Source organism: Equus caballus, chromosome 5 (assembly GCF_041296265.1).
Source record: "Equus caballus isolate H_3958 breed thoroughbred chromosome 5, TB-T2T, whole genome shotgun sequence".
Classification (NCBI taxonomy): Eukaryota; Metazoa; Chordata; class Mammalia; order Perissodactyla; family Equidae; genus Equus; species Equus caballus.
The window spans coordinates 78373506-78396035 of record NC_091688.1 but is presented as its reverse complement, the minus strand read 5'-3'; the positions used below and the strand labels follow the sequence as shown (position 1 = coordinate 78396035).

Genomic DNA, 22530 nt, shown 5'->3' with positions numbered 1-22530 from the left:
GTCAAGGTGGGGTTCACTTCAGTCATGTGGTTCTATCTTAAAAGTTTTTTTTTTTTAAAGAAATCTCAGAGGCAGTAAATGGAGAAGATCATTAAAAATCAATTCAAGCTGTGACCTTTTGAAGAGGGGAGGTGATGTCATATGACCTTTATTTTAAGTGTGAAATCAAATCTACATAAAGTGCGGTATTTAGTTCCTCTGAAAAAGTTGAGATTGAAATTTAGACACAATGGCAGCAAATATGCCAAAATTCAAACTTTAGATTATCAATGATGCCTATAGAATTTAAACCAGTCACTTGCCTGTTTTCAAACACATTGTATTAGGGAGGAGCAATGCTGTGGGTTTGGCTTGCTTTGAAACAAAATGATGACCTTTTTTTGGAAAATGGCACTTGGTAATATTTCTTCACTTCACAGAATTATTATAACATTCACAAGTGGCTGGAAGAAACCAACACTTTGTAAAGGATGTTTTATTAGCTAATATTAATTTTTCTATAAACATTTGTGGGGAAGGAGGAAGAGGACGAAGAGAAGCAAATCGTCACTTGTGTCTTGGTCAGCTCGGGCTGCTATAACAAATACCAGAACGAGGGGCTTAAACAACAAACTTTTATTTTTCACAGTTTTGGAGGCTAGAAGTCCAAGGTCAAGTCACTGGGAGATCTGGTGTCTGGTGAGAGTGCACTTCCTGGCTTGTAGATGATTGTCTTCTCATTACAGTGTATCCTCACGTGAGGGAGAGAAAAAGTGAGCTCTCTCCTGTCTCTTATTATAAGGGTGCTTATTCCATCATGAGGGCTCCCAAAGGCCCATCTCCAAATAGCATCACTTAAAGTGAGTCCAAAGTCTCACTTAAATGTCATCTAAATCAGCTATGACTGAGAATCGGACTAGGGACAATTCATCCTGAGGCAAAATTCCTCTCCAGCTGTGAACCTGTGAAACCAAACAAGTTAAGCACTTCCAAACACAATGGTGAGACAGACACAGGACAGATGCTCTGAAGAGGAGCAGAATGTGCCATCCCAAAATATGACTGTCGGGGTTCAGGATGTACTACCCCCCAATATGCTGCTTTGGTATATTGATTGTTTTGAGCTGTAGGCACTTGAAAAGACAGCAAATGCAGGAAGGGGCTTTCTCTGAACTTCCCTCTTATCTGCCTAAAGACAGATCCTTCAAAAGGATCTCAGTTGTCATAAATCCCCTCCCCAGGAGTTTTATTAATCAGGGAAGGTTGACTCACCACACGAGAGACACCACTCTCAATAGACACCACACTCAAACTTTGTTACAAACTACCATACCTCCTATCTATTCTTCTAAGGGCCCATTCATCTTTTCTAAAAATCATTTACTTTCCCCTAAAAGACCTATATCCCTCCTCCCCTTTGCCTATTAAGATGGTATTTAATCCTGAATTCTAAAGCCACCTCCTTGAGTTACTCATTTTTCCCTGGGTATCTACCATGTACTCATGTTAATAAACGTCTGTCTGTTTTTCTCTTGTTAATCTGTCTTTTATTGCAGGGACTTCAGCCAAGAACTCAGAAAGGTAGAGGGAAAATTATTTTCCTCTCCTGTAATTCCCATTCCAAAAGGGAGGGATTGGAAAGAAGGAAGGGGTGACGGGTCCCAAGCAAGTCCAAAACCTAGCAAAACAAACTCCATGAGATCTTAAGGCTCCAGAACAATCCTCCTTGGTTCAAGGCTCTGCCCTCCAGGTCCACTGGTGTAGCAACATCACTCCCACAGCTCAGCCATGTTGAAACATGAAAAGTTTGGGAAAGACCTAACATTACCAAATTTTTTTCAGACAATTTTTCTCTAAGTTTTTTGAAATAGCAAGGAACAAAAAAATCAGATCTGTTTTTTACAATGTAGGTCAGACAACCTATATCTCTCATTATGGGTCATGGATTTATAACCATATTTGGGTCATGAAATCCTTTAAGAATCTAAAGAAAACTATGCCTAGTTGTCGTATGTTAGGTTCCCAATGAATTAGATCTATTTTTGGTCACTCTTCCTATCTATTTGAGGAATCTATTTAACGCTTCCTATTTTAATAGCGTAGTATTTTTATTATAAAATTTTACACTAAATTTTAATCTCTGCTAAGTCCTGACCACCCTCACCATTCTTTTTAAAAATCTGAATTCGATGGGAAATAGATGAACTTTTTAATAAATGCTTCCAGTCGAGTTGAATGATCATCTGGGAGAAAAAAAAAGATCCCTACCCTCATGCCGTCACAAAAATATAGAATAAAGATCTAAATTTTTAAAAGAAATTAATAGGAGTGTTAGTCTATATTTAGAGTTAGAGAGACCCTAAGCAGGAAAGGAAACCCAGAAACCAGGGGACAAAGATAGACATATTCAACTACATAAAATTACACATTTTATCTTGGCAATATCCATTATAAACAGAATGGATGAAAAGACCATCGTGGATTAGGAAAATATTTGTCACACATGACACGTCATATCACGAATATGGAAATTATTAAGAAAAATACAACTCAATAGAAAGATGGGCAAAGGAAATGGAAATGTACAGAAGGACCTGGAAAAGACCAATAGCTATATGATAATTTAAAACTCACTGTTTATGAGGATAATACAGATTCAAATAACGAGATACAATTTTTCAACCATCAGATTGGCAAAATTTAAAACATGCAATACTGGTAAAAATAATAGTAGATGATATTCATTAAGTGAGTAGTATGTGCTAAACACTTTATATGGATTATCTTATTTAATATTCATGATAATGCTAAGAAGTAGATTTTTTTTACATTAAGGAAATAGCTCAGCTAGCAAACGCCAGACCCAAGATTCAAACCCAGGCAGTGTGACGCCTGGTGGCCAAGCTCTGATTCAAAATGCCCCGTGCCCATGAGGCGGCCTGTGGCAGTGCAATTTGCTACAACCTTTAGCGAAAGTAATATGCTAATGAGACATTAATATTAAAAAACTCATTCCCTTTGACCTTGGCATCCCCAAAATAAAAGAACCACCATGATCCTGGCGTTACCTGTTCTTTGACTACTTAGTAGAACTTACCTGTAAAACCATCTGGGCTTGGTTGTGGTTTTTCGTTTGTTTTTAAATTTTGTGTTCTGTTTTGTTGTGAGTAGATTTTAAACCACTGACTTTCTTAATGGTTAAAGATGTATTTTCAATTTTCCGTTGCTTCTTGAATTGGTTTTGGGAAATTACATTTTTTCCAGGAAATCATCTGTGCCATTTACTAAGCTTTTGTCTCTCAATCTTCCTTTCCTATCAGCCTGGTAATGCTGGGGCTAGGGCTCTGCAAACCTCCCCAAACAAGTTGGACAATCCCCAGCTCAGGGACGCCATTCTTCCTACATCTCTGAATTCCATGTTACCTCAGCATCCTCTCTTCACCTTACAGTCCTCCAACACCTGCTTAACCAAGTCCTTACATTAATTTCTCTCTGTTGAAATACCCAGTGCAGGTTCTGTTCACCCAACAGGACCCTACCTGACATGTCACCCACGTCTGTTTTCAAATTTATTAGAATAAAATTATTTATGGTGATCCCATTTATTAAAATCTCTGCAGTATCTAGTGATTTCTCGTTTTTCATTCCTAATGCATGCATTGATTTTTACTTAATTTTTGTCTATCTCTAATAGTCTTTTTAAGTAATAATTAGTTTTTGGCATTTTTCCTAACTTGCTTTGTTGGACACACTTTCACTTTCAACCTTTGTTTCCCAATATAAGCATTTTACAGCTATGAATTTCTCATAAATTACTGTTTTAGCTGTATGTTTGAATTTACTATTTTCATTATTCTTCGTCTATATATAGTCTAATTTCTATTTGAGTATTTCTTTGAACCATGAATTATTTAGAAGTATCTTAAAATTCCCAAATGTCTTGAGTATTTCTAAATTATCCTTTTCTTATTAATTTCTAAACTGTTTGCATTGTGGTTAAAGAACTTAACCAGTATGATAAGTTCTATGATATTTGCTGAGAATTCCATAACGGTCTAGTAGCGGTCAATTTTTAGAAATATTCCATATGTACAAAATCCTCAAATTTGGGGGCACAGGATTCTATGCGTGCCCAGTAGAGCAAGCTTAGTTGTATTGTTCAAATCGTCCGTATCCAAATCTTTTTGATCTATCCACTTCTGAGAGTGACATGTTGAAGGCTTCTACTGTGATGATGAATTTGTCCATTTCTCTTTGTGACTCTGTCACTTTTTTTTGCTTTAAAGCACTAGAGTGCAAGGACATAAATATAAGGATATTAACTGCAGCAGAGCATCTTGGCAAAACTCTGAAAATATCATTTCTAAATGTCCATCACTAGTGAATTGGTTGAATTCATTATATGAAATATTATATAGCCATTAAAAAGGATAAATTTGTTCTATATCTACTAACTACAGGGAGGTCCATGTTAAGGGACATAGGTAAGTTTCAGAGTATGCATATAGCAATCCCATTTTTAGTAAACAAACCAAAAATTACTCTATTTGTGAACACATGTCAATACATTTGAATTAGAAAAAAGGCCGTTAACATCAGTTCCTCTAGAGAAGTGACTGGAGAGAGTAGAAAAGAACTTTGACAAATAACTTTGTTTTACCTCCTACAATGACCATGTTTTACTCTGACAATTTAAGGAAAGTATAGTAAAAAAGAGATGATCAGCACTCATGTTATCAAGCCTGATAGGAAGGTATGCCATGTGAAAACAGCAAGTCGCAAATGTCATAATACAATCTTCTTTAGTATAGTGACATGGACATGTTGATATGAACATAAAGAAATGTCTGAGAACACATCCACTAAGTCAGTATTATCTCTAAGTGGGAGGATTGTGGGGGCCTTTTCACTGCTACATTTATCTGTTTTGTTTGCATTCATTTTATACATATATATCAATTGTGTTTTCAAAAAAATAATCGTTTTAAATTAGAAGAGGTGACTACAAAAATGCTATGGACTGTCTCTCACATACACAAAAAACCTCCAAAACAACAGAAAAAGTCCAGACACTATGCAAAATTTTACATACAATTTCAGGTAGTTAATCCACTCTCTTAAGCCCTTTTTATGGATTGCCTAGGTTTCTGCTCCAGTAGAGCGTTTAATGGCAGAAAAATTAGTTGACTTGCCAATTCCTCGGTCTATCCTCTGAGAAAGGAGCCGGCTCCAGGGCATAGTCTTGGTACTGACAAATGGCTGGACTCTCATCTGTAAGGAGGACTCCACCCTTGATAGTGAGATGCTGCTTAAGCCCCTCACACTGCTCCTGCTGTGTCAGCACCTATGTGTGAGGTGTGAGGGGTGGGCTGCTGGCCTTGACATATTCTTAGGTATGGTTTCAATCATTAAAATCACTAATTGTCAGAAGTGGAAGAGAAGGTAGGGATATGAGTGTGCAGTTTGTAAAAACATTTAATGTTATAATTTAATCTTTGATAGTAAAAGAAAACTATTGTTTTCATAATATAAATTTGTGTCTGTGTTGGGGGGGCATGCCACATACAGTTTGAGGTCTAGAGAGGAGAGAGAAGTAGCTGGGAAGGTAGGCAGATTATTCTCTTAAAACCATGCTTAGGAGGTTGAACTTTATCGTGAATGCTAATGGGGGAATTACTTAAAGGCTTTAAGTTGGGAAGTCACAGGATTTGAGTCTTTAGGATTCCTTTGGCTGCATGGTGGAGAAAGAATTAGAGAGGAGCAAACTGAGAAGTCAGCATACTACTTAAGACTGTTGTAGTAATTCAGCTCAAGAGATAATGGGCCTTGGATTCTGGGTAACAGCAGTAGGAGTGGAAATATGTCAGTGGTTTGGAGAAATATTCCAAAGATAGCATAAACTTGGATTAACTAATTTGGGGGTGTGGGAGCCAAAGAGGAGTCAAGTTGATTCGCAGGTTTCTGGCTTGGGCAACTGGAAGATGGCGGTGCCATACTGATAGAGAAAGCTGGAAGCAGCACTGGGCTATTTGGAGGGGATGAAAATAGTAGAGCCAAAATACATATTATTTCTCTTTCCTTGCCTCTAGGAGATTGAGAGAGAGCCTAGAAATGGATTCCAGGGCTGCCACCCACTTCCAGGTCTCCTACCACCCACTTCCGGGTCTCCTGCCACATTTTTCTGAGAAGAGTGACAGCTCTGCTGTGCTCTCCTCTGGTCTGTCCACCCCATCCCGCTGGTCTAGTGAACCTGGAGCATTCTCTTGGCCTTCCTCCACCCTCCTCCTCCTCCACACAGTTGTAGCAGATGATACATTTAGGAGAAAGTCACAATGAAAAAGGGTTATATCACTTAAGGGTAGAATTTAATGATGACCAAACAAGATATATATTAATAACTGATATATATCTTTTTATTATGCACAGATAAAGGACTTAAAACTGTGGATATCAAAACCATACATCTAAGCATGTTCACAAAATTGCCGACACATTGAACAGAGAAAAGAATCCAACAAGGGTGTTCAAACTGGCCACAGGGATTTTAAGGGTACTCTTTTTACCCTCGTAGATGATGAAAAACAGCAACAAAATCAGGCTCATTCAGGAAAAACCAGAAGAGAGAAGTACTGTATTTGGAAACTGATAATAGTCCTTTTCAGAAAAACATCTGTCAGTTTCATGAACAACCCCCAGCTAAAACAAACAGAAAAAAAATCACACACACAATTCACCCAACAAAATGTGCTCTGTTAACACAACCAGCAGTACAACCAGCACGCAAACCATGAGGTAGTTATAGTACAAAAACGCTGGCACGCGTGTGCGCGCCACCACACACGCTCACACTCATGCCCACAACAGAGCACACGAAGGAAATGGGTTTACAATCTCATTACAGACAAGGAAAAGACCATTTTTTTTTGTTTGTTTAGAAAATGCTATAGAAACAGCTTAGACAGGAGGAATCTCTGACTTTCAAAATAGAGTAACAGCTGGTAAACAGCACACAGAGCGAAAAAGCTATAGGATCTTCCACAATCGGCCTTGGAGTTCAGAGCATTTCAACAACGGCTTTAGCATCAAACAACAAAATAAAACGGCCTCTGCAAATTAAGGGTGTAGCCTGCAGAAGTAACAAAAGACTCTGCGGATAGAAGAGTTTATCTGGAATATAATAGTAGTTTTAAAAACTTGGAGAACGTGTTATAAAGTAGAGCTTGTACTTTGTATTAAAACTGTGAAGTATGAAGCAACTGGAAATGCTGTAAGAAGAAGCTAAGGAGACTTTTTTCTTTAAATGTTCATTTTTCAGAAACATTTCAGAAATACTTAATGACATTCACTCTCCAATTAACATGGGATCAGGTTACGTCAACATGGATTTCTTGACTCGAATAATACTTCTGACAATAAGACCCAAACAAATAAAGGTTGACTTTTTTCTTCTCTTTTAAAATCTTTTGGTTTGCATCTATAAATTTGTAAATTAACTTTAAATTATTTATAAAATCATTGGTAATGTAGCATCTCTCTCGAAAATATACATTTAAATATATTACAAAAGGTTGTAACCCTGTCCATCTATGAATTCGATCTTTTAATATCTCTTAATAGCTAATTTTCTTTTTAGCAGGATGTAAAGGGTTTTTTTTTTAAAGCAAAGAACTGATCAAAAGAATTCACAGTAACTGAAATTAAACATTTCATATGGAGTAACTTAAATTTATCTAAAACACTTAAATATATCTTATACACAAATTTTTGTAGTAAAATATAGCTATAAGTGACTTAAAGACTCTAGTCTTCTTTGAAGACATCTTTAAACATTTTTATACATAGAATATGCTAATACAATACATTCTGCTGAAGGTTAGGCAAAGCGCATTATTTTCAAACACAGGTAGCGTAATCTAGGTCCTCCACTCTGATACCTTTATGTTAAAAAAAGTTAACTGAAGGAAAAAAATTCTGTAATCTCCTATCTTCATTTGTATGTGGAAAATTATCAATGTAGATAGCCTGGAGATCTTAGCTCTCAAGCAATCTGTTTTGGTTAAAATTTATCCTGATTGAATGTCTATACCTATATAATCAATCAGAGTATTATTACTCTATGATTAGATAACAATGATCATCAGTTGCCCCCTATTTGTGTCCCTGGTTGACACGGCCCTCAGATCTTGGGTGTCATCACCATTTCCTACTTGAGGTTCTATTCACAGAGAACCAGGCATGACTTCCTTATGTTAAGGGCAGTAAGATTTGCTTATGAATATTTTGGGGTAGAATCTAGCCTATGCTATCCGTAGAATTCTAAGTCGTTTGGGGGGAATTCTGGAAAACGAGTAATTATTTATTTGCAATGAAGCTGTCCTCAGTAGTGAATGATTTGGCACACAGATTTCCCTCTGGCATTCTTCTTTAACATAGAGGTATCAGTTGAGCTTATTTTAGCTGCAGAGTGGCATCATATTATTCCATTTTAATGAAATTCACCTCAAATCCTTTTTGAGTTGGGATATATTTAAGGCAAGAGAACTAAAGCAATCATGAGTGCCCTTTTCCCTATCTCAGCACTTTCTTGGCAGAATTGGTGATACTGTTAAGACAACCAATAAATCCAACAGGATCTGCCATGCATTTGCATCTTATAAGAGCTTGGTTTTTACAAAAGGAACTATTAAAAAGGCTGATATGTTTTCAGTGGAAACACTAATTCTCCCAAATATATTTAAGAATAAGTTCCAACTCTGAAGGCACAGGACATTATTAAAAGGGGAATGAATTTTCTCTTGTTCAACAGAGAAAATGAATGTGCCAGATGACATATTATATACTTGTACTGGTAATCACCGTTCAAATTCCTCCTCAACTTTACAACTCAATTTTGCCCCAGTTTAATATTAATTTATCAGAATATGATGTCATAAATGGGCACAAATCTGCAGTCCCAGATTTTGACCATTTTCAATTTCTATACGCCTACAAAGAAATACAAAATTTGCATTAAGACATTTTTGCAGTCAGTGTGCAAGTGTGGGGAGAAGGAAGAAGCTGATAAGGTAATCAGCATTGGTTTTGGCCCAGGGCACAAGAAAGGAATGTTGCCTTGATGTGTGTCAGGATGCAGTCCCTGAGGCCAGCACCCATCAAGCTGACACATCGGCCCCCACAGGCTGTGGCAGCAAGGTGAGAAGTGTGCATCCAGAAGGTGCAAATCAGACATGGAGGAACCCACTTAGAAAGTCTTGAAGCGTTTCTTTTGTTTCACTTCTTGGTTCAGTTATGAAAGAATCTTTGGCCACATTTCCTTACTGGTTCTACTATCTGGCTGTTCTCCGTTACTAACTCCTTGAGTCTGGGTAAAACTGAGGGCCCCAAATTATGAATGTTCTTACCTGGACAAAGCAGCATTTTAAAAACTGGCATGTGTTTCACATTGAAAACCCCCAAGCCTGGGAGGGGCTGGTGGAGAAGGCCACCATCTTAGCTTTCTCACATGAATCCTAGTGTGTTACAGAAGTCCAGGGGTCACATTTATATTAACCCTGGGTGTGGGGGTGAATACAATAGGTGATCTTTACATTGAAATTCACTCTCTCTTTACAAAGGAACCACAATCAAGCCTTCCGAGTCTGGAGTCTGGACACGTGGTGTCAGCCTGGTGTCAGCCGCGAGCCGTCAGGCCCTGCCCTTGGCAGTGGCTGGGCCGGGCTAGGCTGTGCTGCTGCTGGAGCAGGGCGTGCTCTGTGTGCTGCCAATGCTGTGGGCTGCACTGCTGTTTTCCGAGGCTGGCGGGGAGGTGGGGACTTGCTGCCTTCCTGCAGTCTCCCCTGTGGGTAATAAAGAAAAAGCGCAAAGAAAGATGCATGTTAGTGTGTGCATTCTTGAAAAGACCATTTCCTCCTCTGCCATCTTATCTGATTGATGTTCTTCTCAACGATGGGCAGAAGCAACTAGACCAGAAGGCCTCATGCCATAAGGTTGTTTTATTTGCTGGTGTTTTTTGTTTTTAAAGCCTCTTGCATGGGGAAAAAAAGAACTGCTTTCAAGCTGACCGACAGGCAGTTGTAGTGGCTAAGATTCCTGACAGTTGACAAGTATCCCCAGGGCTTCAGTGTCTACAACCTTTGAAGAAACCACCAGCATCTGTACTGTGTGATGCAGCTGACCAGCACCTGTATTCAGGAAACACTGTCCAGCTCCTCTCATAAAGATGTTGTTTGGAAGGTGAGACCTTTAAACCGTAATATAAGAGAACCTAGGCAGTATGGGGGCCTTTTTATGAAGGCACTTGTTCAAAATGGGGGTGGTGAAGCCTATATTTCACCGTAGCTACAACAGAGAGAACCACGTGCCCCAAGCACACAACTTACCTGAGAAATGGAGGTGGGAGGAGCCTGCTCTCAGAAAAACCTTTTGGGGAAGGGGTTTAGCTGTTTGCACAGGGGGACTGTGGTTGCCAGGGAACACCCCCTCCACCCTGAGGTTCACTGTGGGGTGCAGCACATCTCCTAACGCACTAAGCCTCCCGCTTTTCATTACACACCCCACTGCATTTTAGCTAAACTCACTCCTCGTGCCAAATGTGCAGTGCTCTGGCGAGCGAGGAAAGCTTGGGTCACACACATGGTTTGCATTTAGCACTGCGAAAGGCTCTGGAGCTGTCTTTTCTTCAGCGAAACTGGCCTCAGGGCGGCCCTCAAAAAATGGCTCTAGGTAGGGAAAAGTGATCAAGGCTCTCAATGACAACACTGCATTTTCTTTGAAAAGTCAGAGCATAAACTTCATAAAGGTCTGGTCAGCGGTGCCCCCCTCCAATGTGGGAGGCCCTAGAGGGCCAGGTCTGTTTATGAACGAGCCTCCTCTTTCCTGTCATGCTGAAATACACAGCTATCAGCCCAAGATAAGCAACCCTCCAGCAGCTTCATTAAAACAAAACACCCGAGCAAGCGAGCTCTGCCCTCCAAGAACAGGAACTTAGCCCGTTACTTCCATTCCCTTTCTGGGGCCCCTCAAAAGCCTCTGCCAAAAAAGCAGTTCTGCAAAACGTAGCCCCGGCCCCTGCCCCTGGGTCTGGTTACAGTGTTCTCAGTCACCCATTTTGCAAGCCATGCAGCTACAACACACATTTTTGCGTCAACCTCAGGGCGTTTATATTATGCTTGTTGCATATTTGGCCCTTGCTGTATTTCCTCTGATTATCTTTTTTCTGGGATTGGTGGCATAAAGAGGGGACGGGGGTCAATATTCCTCAGAGGCACAGACACACTGTATTTTCACTCTTCTTTTTTTGGCAATCTATTTTGGACCCTTCCCAACATTGCCCTCTACCCTTCATGTGTGTATGTAATTAAAGGTGGGGAAGTTTGCCTCAATGACAATGACTTTCCGCCAGAAATTCACTTTCCCCAGAGCGGGAGCTTCATTTCTAGAAGGAAATCAAATCTCTTAGCTATTCTGATGGCCACAAAAAAAGCCTCCAAAAACCAAAAACCTCAAGAGACCTGAATAAAAATTCAGCCCCCTTACAACCCACATGTTGGTCCACACCCAGCTGGATCCTCATGTTATCAATCAGAAGGACTAACGTGGCTGTACGTGAAGCATATTTTAAAAATGCCTTTTCCCTACTTAAATAAAGGATACATCAGAAAAGCAGGAGCTAAGTCAACACTCCATCTCCCCTTTTTGGCTCACCTGGGCTTCATTTGTTCAGCGTAACGGCAGCTCACGCAAGATGGCCGTGCCTCATCTACTGACAGTGGACAAGTCTGTCTCACCCAGAATTTGACATGCACTCGGTTATTCACGTTCAAGAAAAGTGCCAGTACCACTCCCTGCCCAGGAAGTCGGAGTATTTGCTTTCCGATGTCTATTTGCCAAATATTATCTGCTGCCATGTCAGTTTATTTTAATCAGTGCTTATTAGAAACGTCTTTCAACTTCCAGAGTTTTGGAAACTCTTGTGCTGCTAATGGAAAACACTGTCCAAAATGAAACCCCGAGCAAAACAAAACAAAGAAGCCCCCTGTACTCGAGACTGCAGGAGTCATTTCACCAAGGTGGACAAGTCCACTTAACCCAATCATCTATTGACTTTAAGCCAATAACGTGCCAAGGAGAATATTTGTTTGAGAATCTGCTCAGAAATGTTGAAAGTATCTTCTTTAGACTATCCCTTCTACCTCTGTGGCTATTTTCACAAGTAAATATGAGATTTCTCAATATAACCAGGTGGTTAAAAACTTTTCTCTTTTGAGAAATTAAGAGAAAGTTTTCCTTTGTCAGATGGAAGTGGCACTGCAGAAAAATTCACCATGACAAAGAAAGTTTAATGTGCAGATGTGTCTGCTTAAAAAGCCAACAGAGTCCCCTGGGTCTTCCAAGATGGCCCCCTTGGTTTTCTGCTCTCTATCACAGTGACCTCTGATGTCTTGGAGCACTGACTTTCTCTAAAATGTCTCTTGAGTGATGAGTACAATCAGCCTACTTCTGGAGAAGATGGACAGGGAAGACCTCAGGGCTAAGCAGAGCAGGCCCCTTAGCGAATGTACGGAGCTCCAGGAAGGTTCCCTGCTTAGAAACATCACATTGGGCCATCAGAAGAAATATGTTCAGTCTTCATGCTTTGCTCCTAAAATCTCAAAACTACATCAGGGAAGAGAGATTTGGGGAGGAGAGAGAGTGAGCAGGAGAAAGAGGCATTTGGAACATGAGATACTCATGAGACGGTTTTAGAAAACAGAAAAATATATTTTTTAAGGGATAATCTCTTTTATTACTTTAGCTGGGCATGGAGTTGTCCAGATCTGATTCCCTGCCACCTCTCTGGCGGTCTGCTTTACAACTGTATTCTTATCTGTAAGTCTCTCAGAATGGCATGTCCTGGGGAAGAAATTTTATCAAAGAAAGGAGTGACATGGAGAGGCTCTATGGAGAAACAGCAACAGAAAAATGCTAAAGAAAGGTGAGAGGAATCTTGAATATTTAGCAAAAAGAAGACTGTTTGCAAATATTGCCAATAGGGGATTATTGCAAAGTCGAGCAAACAGCTGTCCTTTATTTCCCTTGAGGGCAGAACATGAGGAAATGAGTTTAAATGGCAGCAACAGGGATTTAGGTCACACAGAAAAGAACTTGCTGATTATGAAGATTGGTTAGTTATAGGGGGAATTTACAGAATCTCTTTGGCGGGAGATATTTAAGCATTGGATTGAAAACCATATGCCTGGGGGTGATTTAGATTTAATATTACTTAAGGCTGGAAAAAAACAAGGATATTTTCGTTAGGCATTGGTTGCAATTTTGTACCAATTAATGTCTCATTCTCTTGATATCCTAATTGTAATTATTTCACAAGCTCACTCCTGTTAGCAAAGTGAACTATCATTAGTTTAGGGAAGTTTTCAATCACTATTTGTCATTTTCAAAAATTGTCCCTCCCCACTCTGTGAGCTAAGACTTCCCTTTTGCGGTCAAAACTTTGCAAGAGAGTTGGCTTAGATGTTGTTATAAGTTACGGGGAAAGGGAGAAATGTTCCAAGGCAGGAATTAAAATCCCTCAAAATGTCCTGCCTACCACTTTCTTCCCACCTTCCTGAAGGGGGTCTAACCTGCTTGTACCTGCACTTTGGTTTTCCGTGGGCATCTGACTCTCACTTAACCCGAGCACTTGGCTGAATGAGTGGATCCTGCCTTCTTTACAGTCACACCAAGTTCCCCATCTGCTCTAGCTGCGTTTTTCTGATCCATGGGACTCTTGTCACACCTTAGCCCATCTTCTTGCTATTTTTCTCTTCACCTGGACTATACTTGGGACTTGAAGAAACTTCAGACCTCTAACAACACATGAAGCCTCCAGAGATGCTCCTAATCAAAAGCTCTTACCTGACTCAGGTGGACCTGGGTATGTGCTTGACTTCTGCTTTAAGAACACACGGTGTGTTCAACTGAGAATTGTCGCACAGAAGCCCGAGGGATGGGGACAGGCACAGCTCATTCAAGACTTCAGCATTTTATTTTGCTCTGTGAAACACAATGTTCCTTCCACTCTTTGATATTTTTCTGCCTACACATCTGAGCACCCTTAAATATCTTACATTTTTGTAGGACTCTGGAGTTTAGAAAGCTTTTCACATGCATTTCTTGTTTAAGAACTCTTGCCTCCAATAACCCTGTGACGTAGAGATCATTTCTGTGTTCCCTAAAGGGAAACACGGTTAATATATCTATCTTGGGTAACAAGACTAGTACTTGAACAAACTAGAGCTTCAAGTCCAATTTCTGATGATAGCCCACACCTAAGCATTGTAGAGATACACAGGGAGGGTGGCCTCCCTCTGCCTTCTCTTACTATCATCAGACTTTGAGTGCATCCTGTTCATGGGCCACAGAGTAAAATATAGCATCTAACCCTCCCCTCCTGCACAGTTTTCCCTGTAATAAGAAGGTCTTTTCGCTTGGAAATGGGGAGGGATAACTCTTGAAATTGATAAAAAGTGATTGAAAACTTCTCTAAAGATATTCTAGTTCACTCACTACAGGAGTGAGCTTGCAAAATCATTAGTTAGGATATCAAGAAATCGAGACATGCATTGATGCAATCAACTCACAGGCCAAGGGGAAAAATCTTACCAAAATGACAATTTACAGATTTTTACAAGGCATAAACCTACAAGAGGAAAGCAAGCCAGAGTGGAGACAATAGTAATAAAATATTGGAAGCTGGAGAGGAATGGGTGAGTAGTAACTGACTTAGCAGATTTAAGAGAGCCAGAACCTAAGCCAACAGTAGGAAACGCTGACAAACAACCAAGTTATAACACAGAACCAACCCAGGAAAATGGTGGCATCGGGTACCCCTAGAAGAGAGGATGAACATGGGGCAATAAGCAGTTGGCTGCACTGCTGTATAAGAAGCAATAAGATTTCTCTAAATCCCCTTCTTTACTCCACAGGGCTGGGACCCTGCCCTTCCTCATCCGGGAGGAAGACAGGAAGTTTACTCTCTAAAGAGGATGAAACTGAGGGTTCTGGGAATGACCAACACCAGGCACAGCTGAGAGTAGAGAACCACTGAAAGAGGAGGATTAAGTGAGTGTCTACATGTTGAATGTTGGGACCCCCAGAAGGTTGGCAGCGAGACCTACACCCTCCAGGAAGGAAACAGGAAAGTCTGTTTAATTGCAAAAAAAACTCAATGTTGAAGGACATGAGTCTCTAGACTGAAAGGGCTTGATTAACGGCCAGCATAATGTGTGAAAATACACTTAGATCAAGGAGAATCACCATAAAATTTCTTCCAGAAAGAAAAAAAACAGGTGAGGAATCTGACTGGCTTTGAATTTCCCAAAAGCAACCTTCAGAACTAAAAGTCAATGAGGAGTGCTTTCAAAATTCTGGAGGAAAATTATTTATAATCTAAAATTCTATACCTTGCCAAACTATCTACCAAGTGTTTGTATGACATGACAATGTTTTCAGACATGCAAGGTGTGAAAAACATTTATCTCTTAGGTCCCCTTTAAACCACGAAGGAGGAAGACATGGGATATATGACACAGGACATCCACAACTCAGAAGTGCAGGGAATCCCCAGAACGGTGAGGAAAAACAGTAATATGTGATTAGCATTTAGGTAGTCAGAATAATGTAAACAGTAAATACTGATCTAACCAAAATTTCAGCATAATTCTATTAGGAGGATGGTGGCCACAGGGGGACAAGAAGGGCTTGAACATATAACTGGGGCACAGAGGTGAAAGAGAACTAAATTTTTATTGTCTGTAGTAGGAGGGGGACAGAAAAAGCCTAAAGCTGATAAGTCAAGAATTAGCAATTTACTCACGTTATTTAGAGATATGGATTAATGTCCAAGAGAATCCGCTAAGAGTCAAAAATGGTGCTCAGAGGAGCAAGGAAAGGGAGGTGGGGCAGGAGAGGGCTCATGTTTTTCATATCAAGTCTTGTAGAACTATTTCAGCCTTTAAACTACATGCATGTACTACTGTGATAAAGCTCAAGTTTTACTAAAAAATAAAAATGCTTTTGCCCCTCTCCTCAAAAAATACAACAGATAAAATTTTGCATATGACTTTTGGGACCTTCATAGACTAGAGGTTAAGGACCCCTGAACTAAGCTAGGCTTCCAGGAGAGTGAAGATTCTATAGTTCCATTCCAGCACCATTTCCACCCCGAGTGGCCCTCTTCTCTGTGCCATCTTAGTGGGGAATGTATGTCTTAGGAATGGAGTTTTCCAAACAGAGTTAATATAGCGCTAAGGAGTCTCTCTTATTGTGTCCAAAGCTGTCATGTGATAAAGTGAGAACCCAGCTTTTTTAGACTAACACACATTCCAGGTATGTAAGTAGATATCCACAATCCAAACATGTGACTTGGTTTTGTGTTCTGTACTGCAGAAGGAATAGAAAGCATTATCAAAGGGAAGTTGTCCAAATTAAGGATTCTTTCTGACATAGAGGCAGATGCCGCCTGAACCCCAAATAGACCATATAAGGTCTGAGTTCCATGGCTTATGGTATTGTGGACACTGAGTGGGCTGAGTCAGTGTTTGTATACACACCTCTCGCCACTGGCCTCTGCATTATTATCCTCTCTTTTTATCTAACCTTGCTGCTAGCTGACCCAGGTACGAAACTGAGGGGGTTCTGGACAGGAAACTCCCACTGGGTCCTGAAGTGAGCCTTTTTCACACTTGTGTGATGCTCATATCCCTTATGAGCAGTCTTTAAAATGAACCAGAGGCTACAGCTTTTAATAAAAAGTCATTCTGAAGCTGTATCACACGCGATACTAGCAGGTTTAGAGCCCAAATGACAGTGTCTATAAACCTTTCAGCTTCCAAGTCAGCATAATTTATTTTGCTGGAAACCATCATAGGAAGAGTTTTTGGTTTTGCTTTTCTTTAATCTACTCACAAACCTATTTCTGTATTAACAAAACTTTAAAACTGCACCTTAAGTCTCCAGTTTGGGGGAAAGGGGAGCAGTAACAACAAACTTCAGAATTTAATGAGCAGTCATATATGCCATAAAACCAGGCTTGACCTTTTATCAGGTTTGTGAGCTTGGCTGGGGAGAGGAGTCTGGGCTCATGGGAGGGAGTCTGGTGGGGTGTGCCAACAGCTAGTGCCATTTGGCTGCCCTATTCTGCTTGGACCTGGCTTCCTGGCCCTACCTGGCCTAAGATTAGCTTTCAGGGTTTGAGGGTGTAGCTCTATGACCAAGGCAAGTCATGGGTCAGCAGGCACACGTTAAGTGTCTGTGGGTGACTAGCCCATAGCAAATCCTCAGGGCCATGGAGTCTTCCTGGAGGACTTTCAAGTTCATTCCCAACGTACAGCATCAGCTGCCAACAGCCCTAGAACCTCACAGCCACGCAGGAGAGGGGAAAAGTTGCAAAGAACAGTAAGTCTGTGATCTGAACACGTCAGTATTCCTGTGACAAAATTATTTACTCTAAGACACTACTCTGCTAAAAGCTGTCCCTTCTGGTACTTGTATAAACCGTTCATGAGGAAGAATGTTCCTAAACTGATTCACAGATGTTTGTATATCCTCAGAATTATTATACTTAAGAGTCTTATTTTCTCTCTCTCACATGAAATATACTTCACTCAAAGGTTAGGACAATACTTTGAGGACTCAAAGCCCCTCTACTAAACTCTCCTAAACTTTTGCTCTGGATCTTGTGACTTTTCTGTGCTGGGCACCAAAGGGTTCACTCCTCTCCTTCTGCCATTGTCTAAAAGAACTCAGGCAGAGGATGCAGTATTTGAAGTGAAGATTCTGATAAGGATTCGCAGCGCCCTTCAGTGCTTCTCTCCCCTTTCAAGCAGTCATCCTCTCAGCTTGGAAGGCCCAGGGTAAGGCCCAAGATCATGGCATTCAGTGATTCAATGGAGAATTAGGAAAATTCTAAACAGAAAGCCTGGGCCTGCCACTGGTCTCTGAAGACCAATCCAACGACAGTTTACCTAGGTTCACAGTGTAAAGAACAAGAATCCAGGAAGAAACAAGAAAGCTAGCTCGCTAGACGTGCCTCAAGATGCACATCTTTCCTTCCCCTATTTGCAAGGAACCTAAGAAAGCAGCAGCAGAAGGGCAGTCCATTTGTTCCTTCCCCTCTGCACTCTAGACGCCCCTTGCCTGGCCTGCAGTCTGTATGGGGCTTAGAAGAGGTTCTCAGTTCAGGCCAGAATGTTTCAGCCTCAGGACTGGAGGAAGGGGCATTCGAGTTCTAGCGGGCGGAGGAGCATACCTCGAAAATAAACTGCTTTGTCTCACCATTTTTGTTTACAATTCATGAAAATATATTTTGAAAATTTAAATAACTTTATAGAAAGACATGAGTTTTATGTTTATCTAAGAGGACATGGAATGGGTTTAAAAAAGGTCAAGAAATTCTGGTTTAAGTCATTGATTAGGGATCTGGCGGACACTGCTCAGCACCCTTGGCAGATGTGGTAACAAAACCTTGGCTTCCTTCTTCTCTCCATGCCCATTTATATGTCTATTCTGAAGTCTTAAGCTTTGGGGGAATAGTTTCTATTTCCAGTTTGTCTATATTAACTTTCTTTAATTAAATCCTAACCACAAAATAGCTTTATTAGGAGCTAAACTTCACCAATATCTCAATTGCGATAACATAAATAGTTTAAACCTTCCTTTTCTAAAGCTGCTTAAAGCAAATTATATGTTTGCATAAAACCCAATTTATGCCAAATATGTAAATGTGGAAATAATGGGAATGAACTTTCTCTCGTTCGTTATTTCATCCATTCATCCTTGCAAGGAAACACTGAGTGTCTATTGTGTGGCAGACACACAGGATGTACAGCAACTAATATTCAAAGTCACACTAACCTGTGTGAGAATAGATGTACCACAAGGCCCCCGTCAGGAGAGCGCCAATCACGAACGCTGCAAACGCAATGCCCATCACAGTGAGGGTGTCCAGACCGTGGAAAATTGCTAAAAGGGAGGGAAGCCAAGACATACTTTAAGTTAGTCTGCATCACATGTTGCAATTTTATCTTTGTTTCACAAGCACTGTCAGAAAGGCTGAGCACTTACTAAGAGAAGTGAGGATGAAATGAGGATTCCAACAAAATACACTGTATTTGTGGCTTGCAAATTCTTTCCCCAAAGAAAAATGAAATTATCAGATTTCTAAGATATCCTCAGTTTGCAATTTATTTTGAGCAACAAACTTACCAAAAAATCAGGTTTGTAAACTTGGTAAAACCTTAAGTCTGTGGTTCATTGTGTCAGTCTGAGGACCTCCTATTTGAATGCTAAAGTGGCTCGAAAATTCAGAGGTTAAGGAAAAGGGGCTGGCCCTATGGCCAAGTGGTTAAGTTCACGTGCTCCACTTCTGCGGCCCAGGGTTTCGCCGGTTCAAATCCTGGGCATGGACATGGCACCGCTCGTCAAACCATGCTGAGGTGGCGTCCCACATGCCACACCTGGAAGGACCCACAACTAAAAATACACAACTGTGTACCAGGGGGTTTGGCAAGAAAAAGGAAAAAATAAAATCTTTAAAAAAAAAAAAAAGATGCTTTAGAAAAAAAGGTGAACTTCCATTATCAAAATCTGACTCGCTTCTTATTCACTGAACACTTCCAACAGTGAGATGCTACACAGAAAACACACTTCAAATACTTTACAAACATATTTTCAGGAACATTTAAAAGTATGAAAGCAAGAAGAAAGGGGGTGAGAAGGAGAAAACACAGAATAAGGATAAACAATTCCTGTGGATTATAACATTTCACTGATCTCCTCATATTGAATCCTCAATCTTAATCATTACATATTGTGTCATTTAAAACAACCTACTTTTTAACACTTTTCCAACCGTGATCTTTCCATGAGGGGAACGGAAATACTTCTCAGTGGGGAGTGATGTCACTTTTCTGGTCAGCAAAACATATAAATAGAACCAATTGTTCCTCCATTTGGCAAAGATTTTTATGTTTGAAATTAATTCCAGGCCACAGAAATAGAACATTTCCTTTCATTTAAGAGAACTACCTTCTTTGAATCACTTACAAAAAGTTAAAATCAGTTTCTAAGGGAGAGGGGTTTTTAGTAGAATAAAACTTCTAAGGTCTCTGGTTTTTTAACATAAATTGAAGGTACAGGATCTCTCCATTATTTCAGTACTGTTTCTATGTTCCTCCCCAGTCAGAAGCGACTCCAGCTGATCTCTATATCAATTAAATTTCTTTGCCTTTCAACTCACTTCAGTGTGAAAGATCCAGTTGGAGGCAGATGTGCCTCTTGAGCAGCCCCAGCACTGGAAATGGCTCAGGAAAAGGATGTTATGGTGGAGAAGATCCTAGAAGGATCCAAATTCCCAAGTTCTGGTCCCTTTGGTGTGTTTAGTTACTCAACTTCTGAAAAATGGGGCTATCACTACCTCACTCGCTAAAGGCAAGGGGTAAACAAAGTTTATAAAACTGCTGGGGATCCCCTAGAAGGAGTAAGAACTCCCTGGAGGTTAAGACAAACCAAGCCATCAACCTAATTTAACTTAATCTAGTCCGTAGGACAGATACTAAAAGATGACTTGCCTTTTAATGCTCACAGATGCAAAAGTGAGGCATGATTAAAAGTTTTTAGTGGGGGCTGGCCCGGTGGCACAGTGGTTAAGTGCATACATTCTGATCTGGTGGCCTGGGGTTTGCAGGTTCAGAACCCGGGTATGGACATGGCACCACTTAACAAGCCATGCTGTGGCAGGTGTCCCACATATAAAGTAGAGGAAGATGGGCCTGGATGTTAGCTCAGGGCCAGTCTTCCTCAGCAAAAAGAGGAAGACTGGCGGCAGATGTTAGCTCAGGGCTAATCTTCCTCAAAAAAAAAAAAAAGTTTTTAGTGAAAAAATTCTAAAGATGGAGATGTCATTTATGAAAATCACACTAGGTAAGTATGAGAGAACGTGTCCAAATGTGTCTTTTTTTGGGTTCGTGATACTGTTTCACAATATTGTTAAAACAATACATTTAACAGAATGGTTTATAAAGGAGAGTCCTTTAGAAAGGAACTCTCCAGTCTGACAGTTATGTGCATGTGATGGGGTCAGCCACAGAGACTAATCCCGAGAGTCTTAGGGAAGAAAAAAGCAGAGCTTCTCCTCACAAGGCAACATCATCTAGAAGAGCTCTGGGTACACAGCCAGAAAGCCCAGGTTCTGCCTCAATGCCAATTATAACCACGCACAAGACACTTAGATATTTCTTGGTCAGAGTTTTCTTCTGGATAACAAAGCGATGAAATTAGCCCAGACAATTTCCAACGCATCATTTTGCATTATTATTATTTTTTTTCTTACAAGGCCCTGCTCCCCCGCTCCTTTGGACTAGAAATTGTCTTGAAGACACAGCAACTAGTTCCCTTAGCACTGCTTCTCTGAGCAGGTAAATACTGTTGATGACCCGGAAAGCAAACCACTGCCATAGCTGTATGTTAACGCTTTCAGACCACAATGATATAAGTATGCAAATAATTAACTTTTCTCTCTTAAATGAAGAAAGTTACTACCTTCCCATTAAGGCAAGACATGTCAATGAGTCAACACATTCATATTTAAAAACGGCAAAGGTAGAGAGAAAAAAAGAAAGAAGAATGAAGGAAGGACAGAGGAAAGGAAAAAGAAAGTACAAGACAAAGCAGGGAGGGAGGAGAGCAGAAGTCTCCTTATCAAAACTCAAAGTTTGGCAAATGTTCCATAACCAGCTCATTCTTATATAAGCCCAGGAGGCTTTATTTCGAAATAGTTGCATAAAGACTTACGTGGAGAAATTGGACTTGGTTCCTTAATGCTTGGACCTGTTTCTGAAATAAAAACATAAATCACAATGCATTCCACAGAGAAATCAAGTTTGAAGCAAGGGTCACCAAGATCTCAGCAGAGACTGACACTTTTCTCTTTGTTAATAGATACGTACTTTGTGAAAGCTCTGGCACTTATCCTCTTTAGATATCAAAACCATAACATGGATGGATTACTCAGAAATTTTAAGCACTGTAGTTTGTTAATGATCAATCGTATAGGCTCTCCAATTTGAAGACTTGAAGGCAAATACTTAAAACTTAAGGAATCTGAGTCTGACAATTCGTGTGTGTGTGTTTGCCTTTATATTTATCTACAAAAGGATTCAATACCTTTCATACCGTGTTTCTCCAGTGTATTCATAGTATTATTCCACTTTCAAACATTCTTTCAATTTAACGTACACAGGTTTTGTAAAACCATCTTTATTCTTCTGTCCTTAATGTTATCCTCCTACAGCTCAGCTCCTCTTCACCACTCATCGGCATTACTACAGAGCTTCCCTAACTGGTCTCCCATCTCCACCACTGCCCCCGGCCCAAAGATCTTCTCCTCTTTATGTGCCCCCAGAGTGAATCTTCCAGAGCCTAGAGCTGATTATGTTATTGTCCTGATTAAACCGCTCAATGACTCCTTTTCTTTTATAGGGAAAAATTCCAAACTCTTTAGCATTATGCAGTAAA

The 22530-nt window shown here is 40.3% G+C and overlaps 1 protein-coding gene across 8 annotated transcripts in view; it reads right to left on the bottom strand.

Moving 5' to 3' along the window:
• Positions 1-6366: 6366 nt before the first annotated feature.
• TGFBR3 (transforming growth factor beta receptor 3) overlaps positions 6367-22530 on the bottom strand; it is a 187383-nt gene continuing 171219 nt past the window's right edge. For 5 of the 8 annotated variants that reach the window (XM_070267306.1, XM_023641670.2, XM_070267304.1 and 2 more), the window contains exons 15-17: positions 21808-21849; positions 18871-18978; positions 6367-9815 (exon numbers count right to left, since the gene is read on the bottom strand). In XM_070267306.1, the coding sequence (XP_070123407.1) occupies positions 9697-9815; positions 18871-18978; positions 21808-21849 (269 nt within the window). In that variant the 3' untranslated portion in view covers positions 6367-9696. The remainder of the gene's footprint in view (positions 9816-18870; positions 18979-21807; positions 21850-22530) is intronic. The other 3 variants (XM_023641671.2, XM_070267308.1, XM_070267309.1) reach the window with 1 other exon arrangement.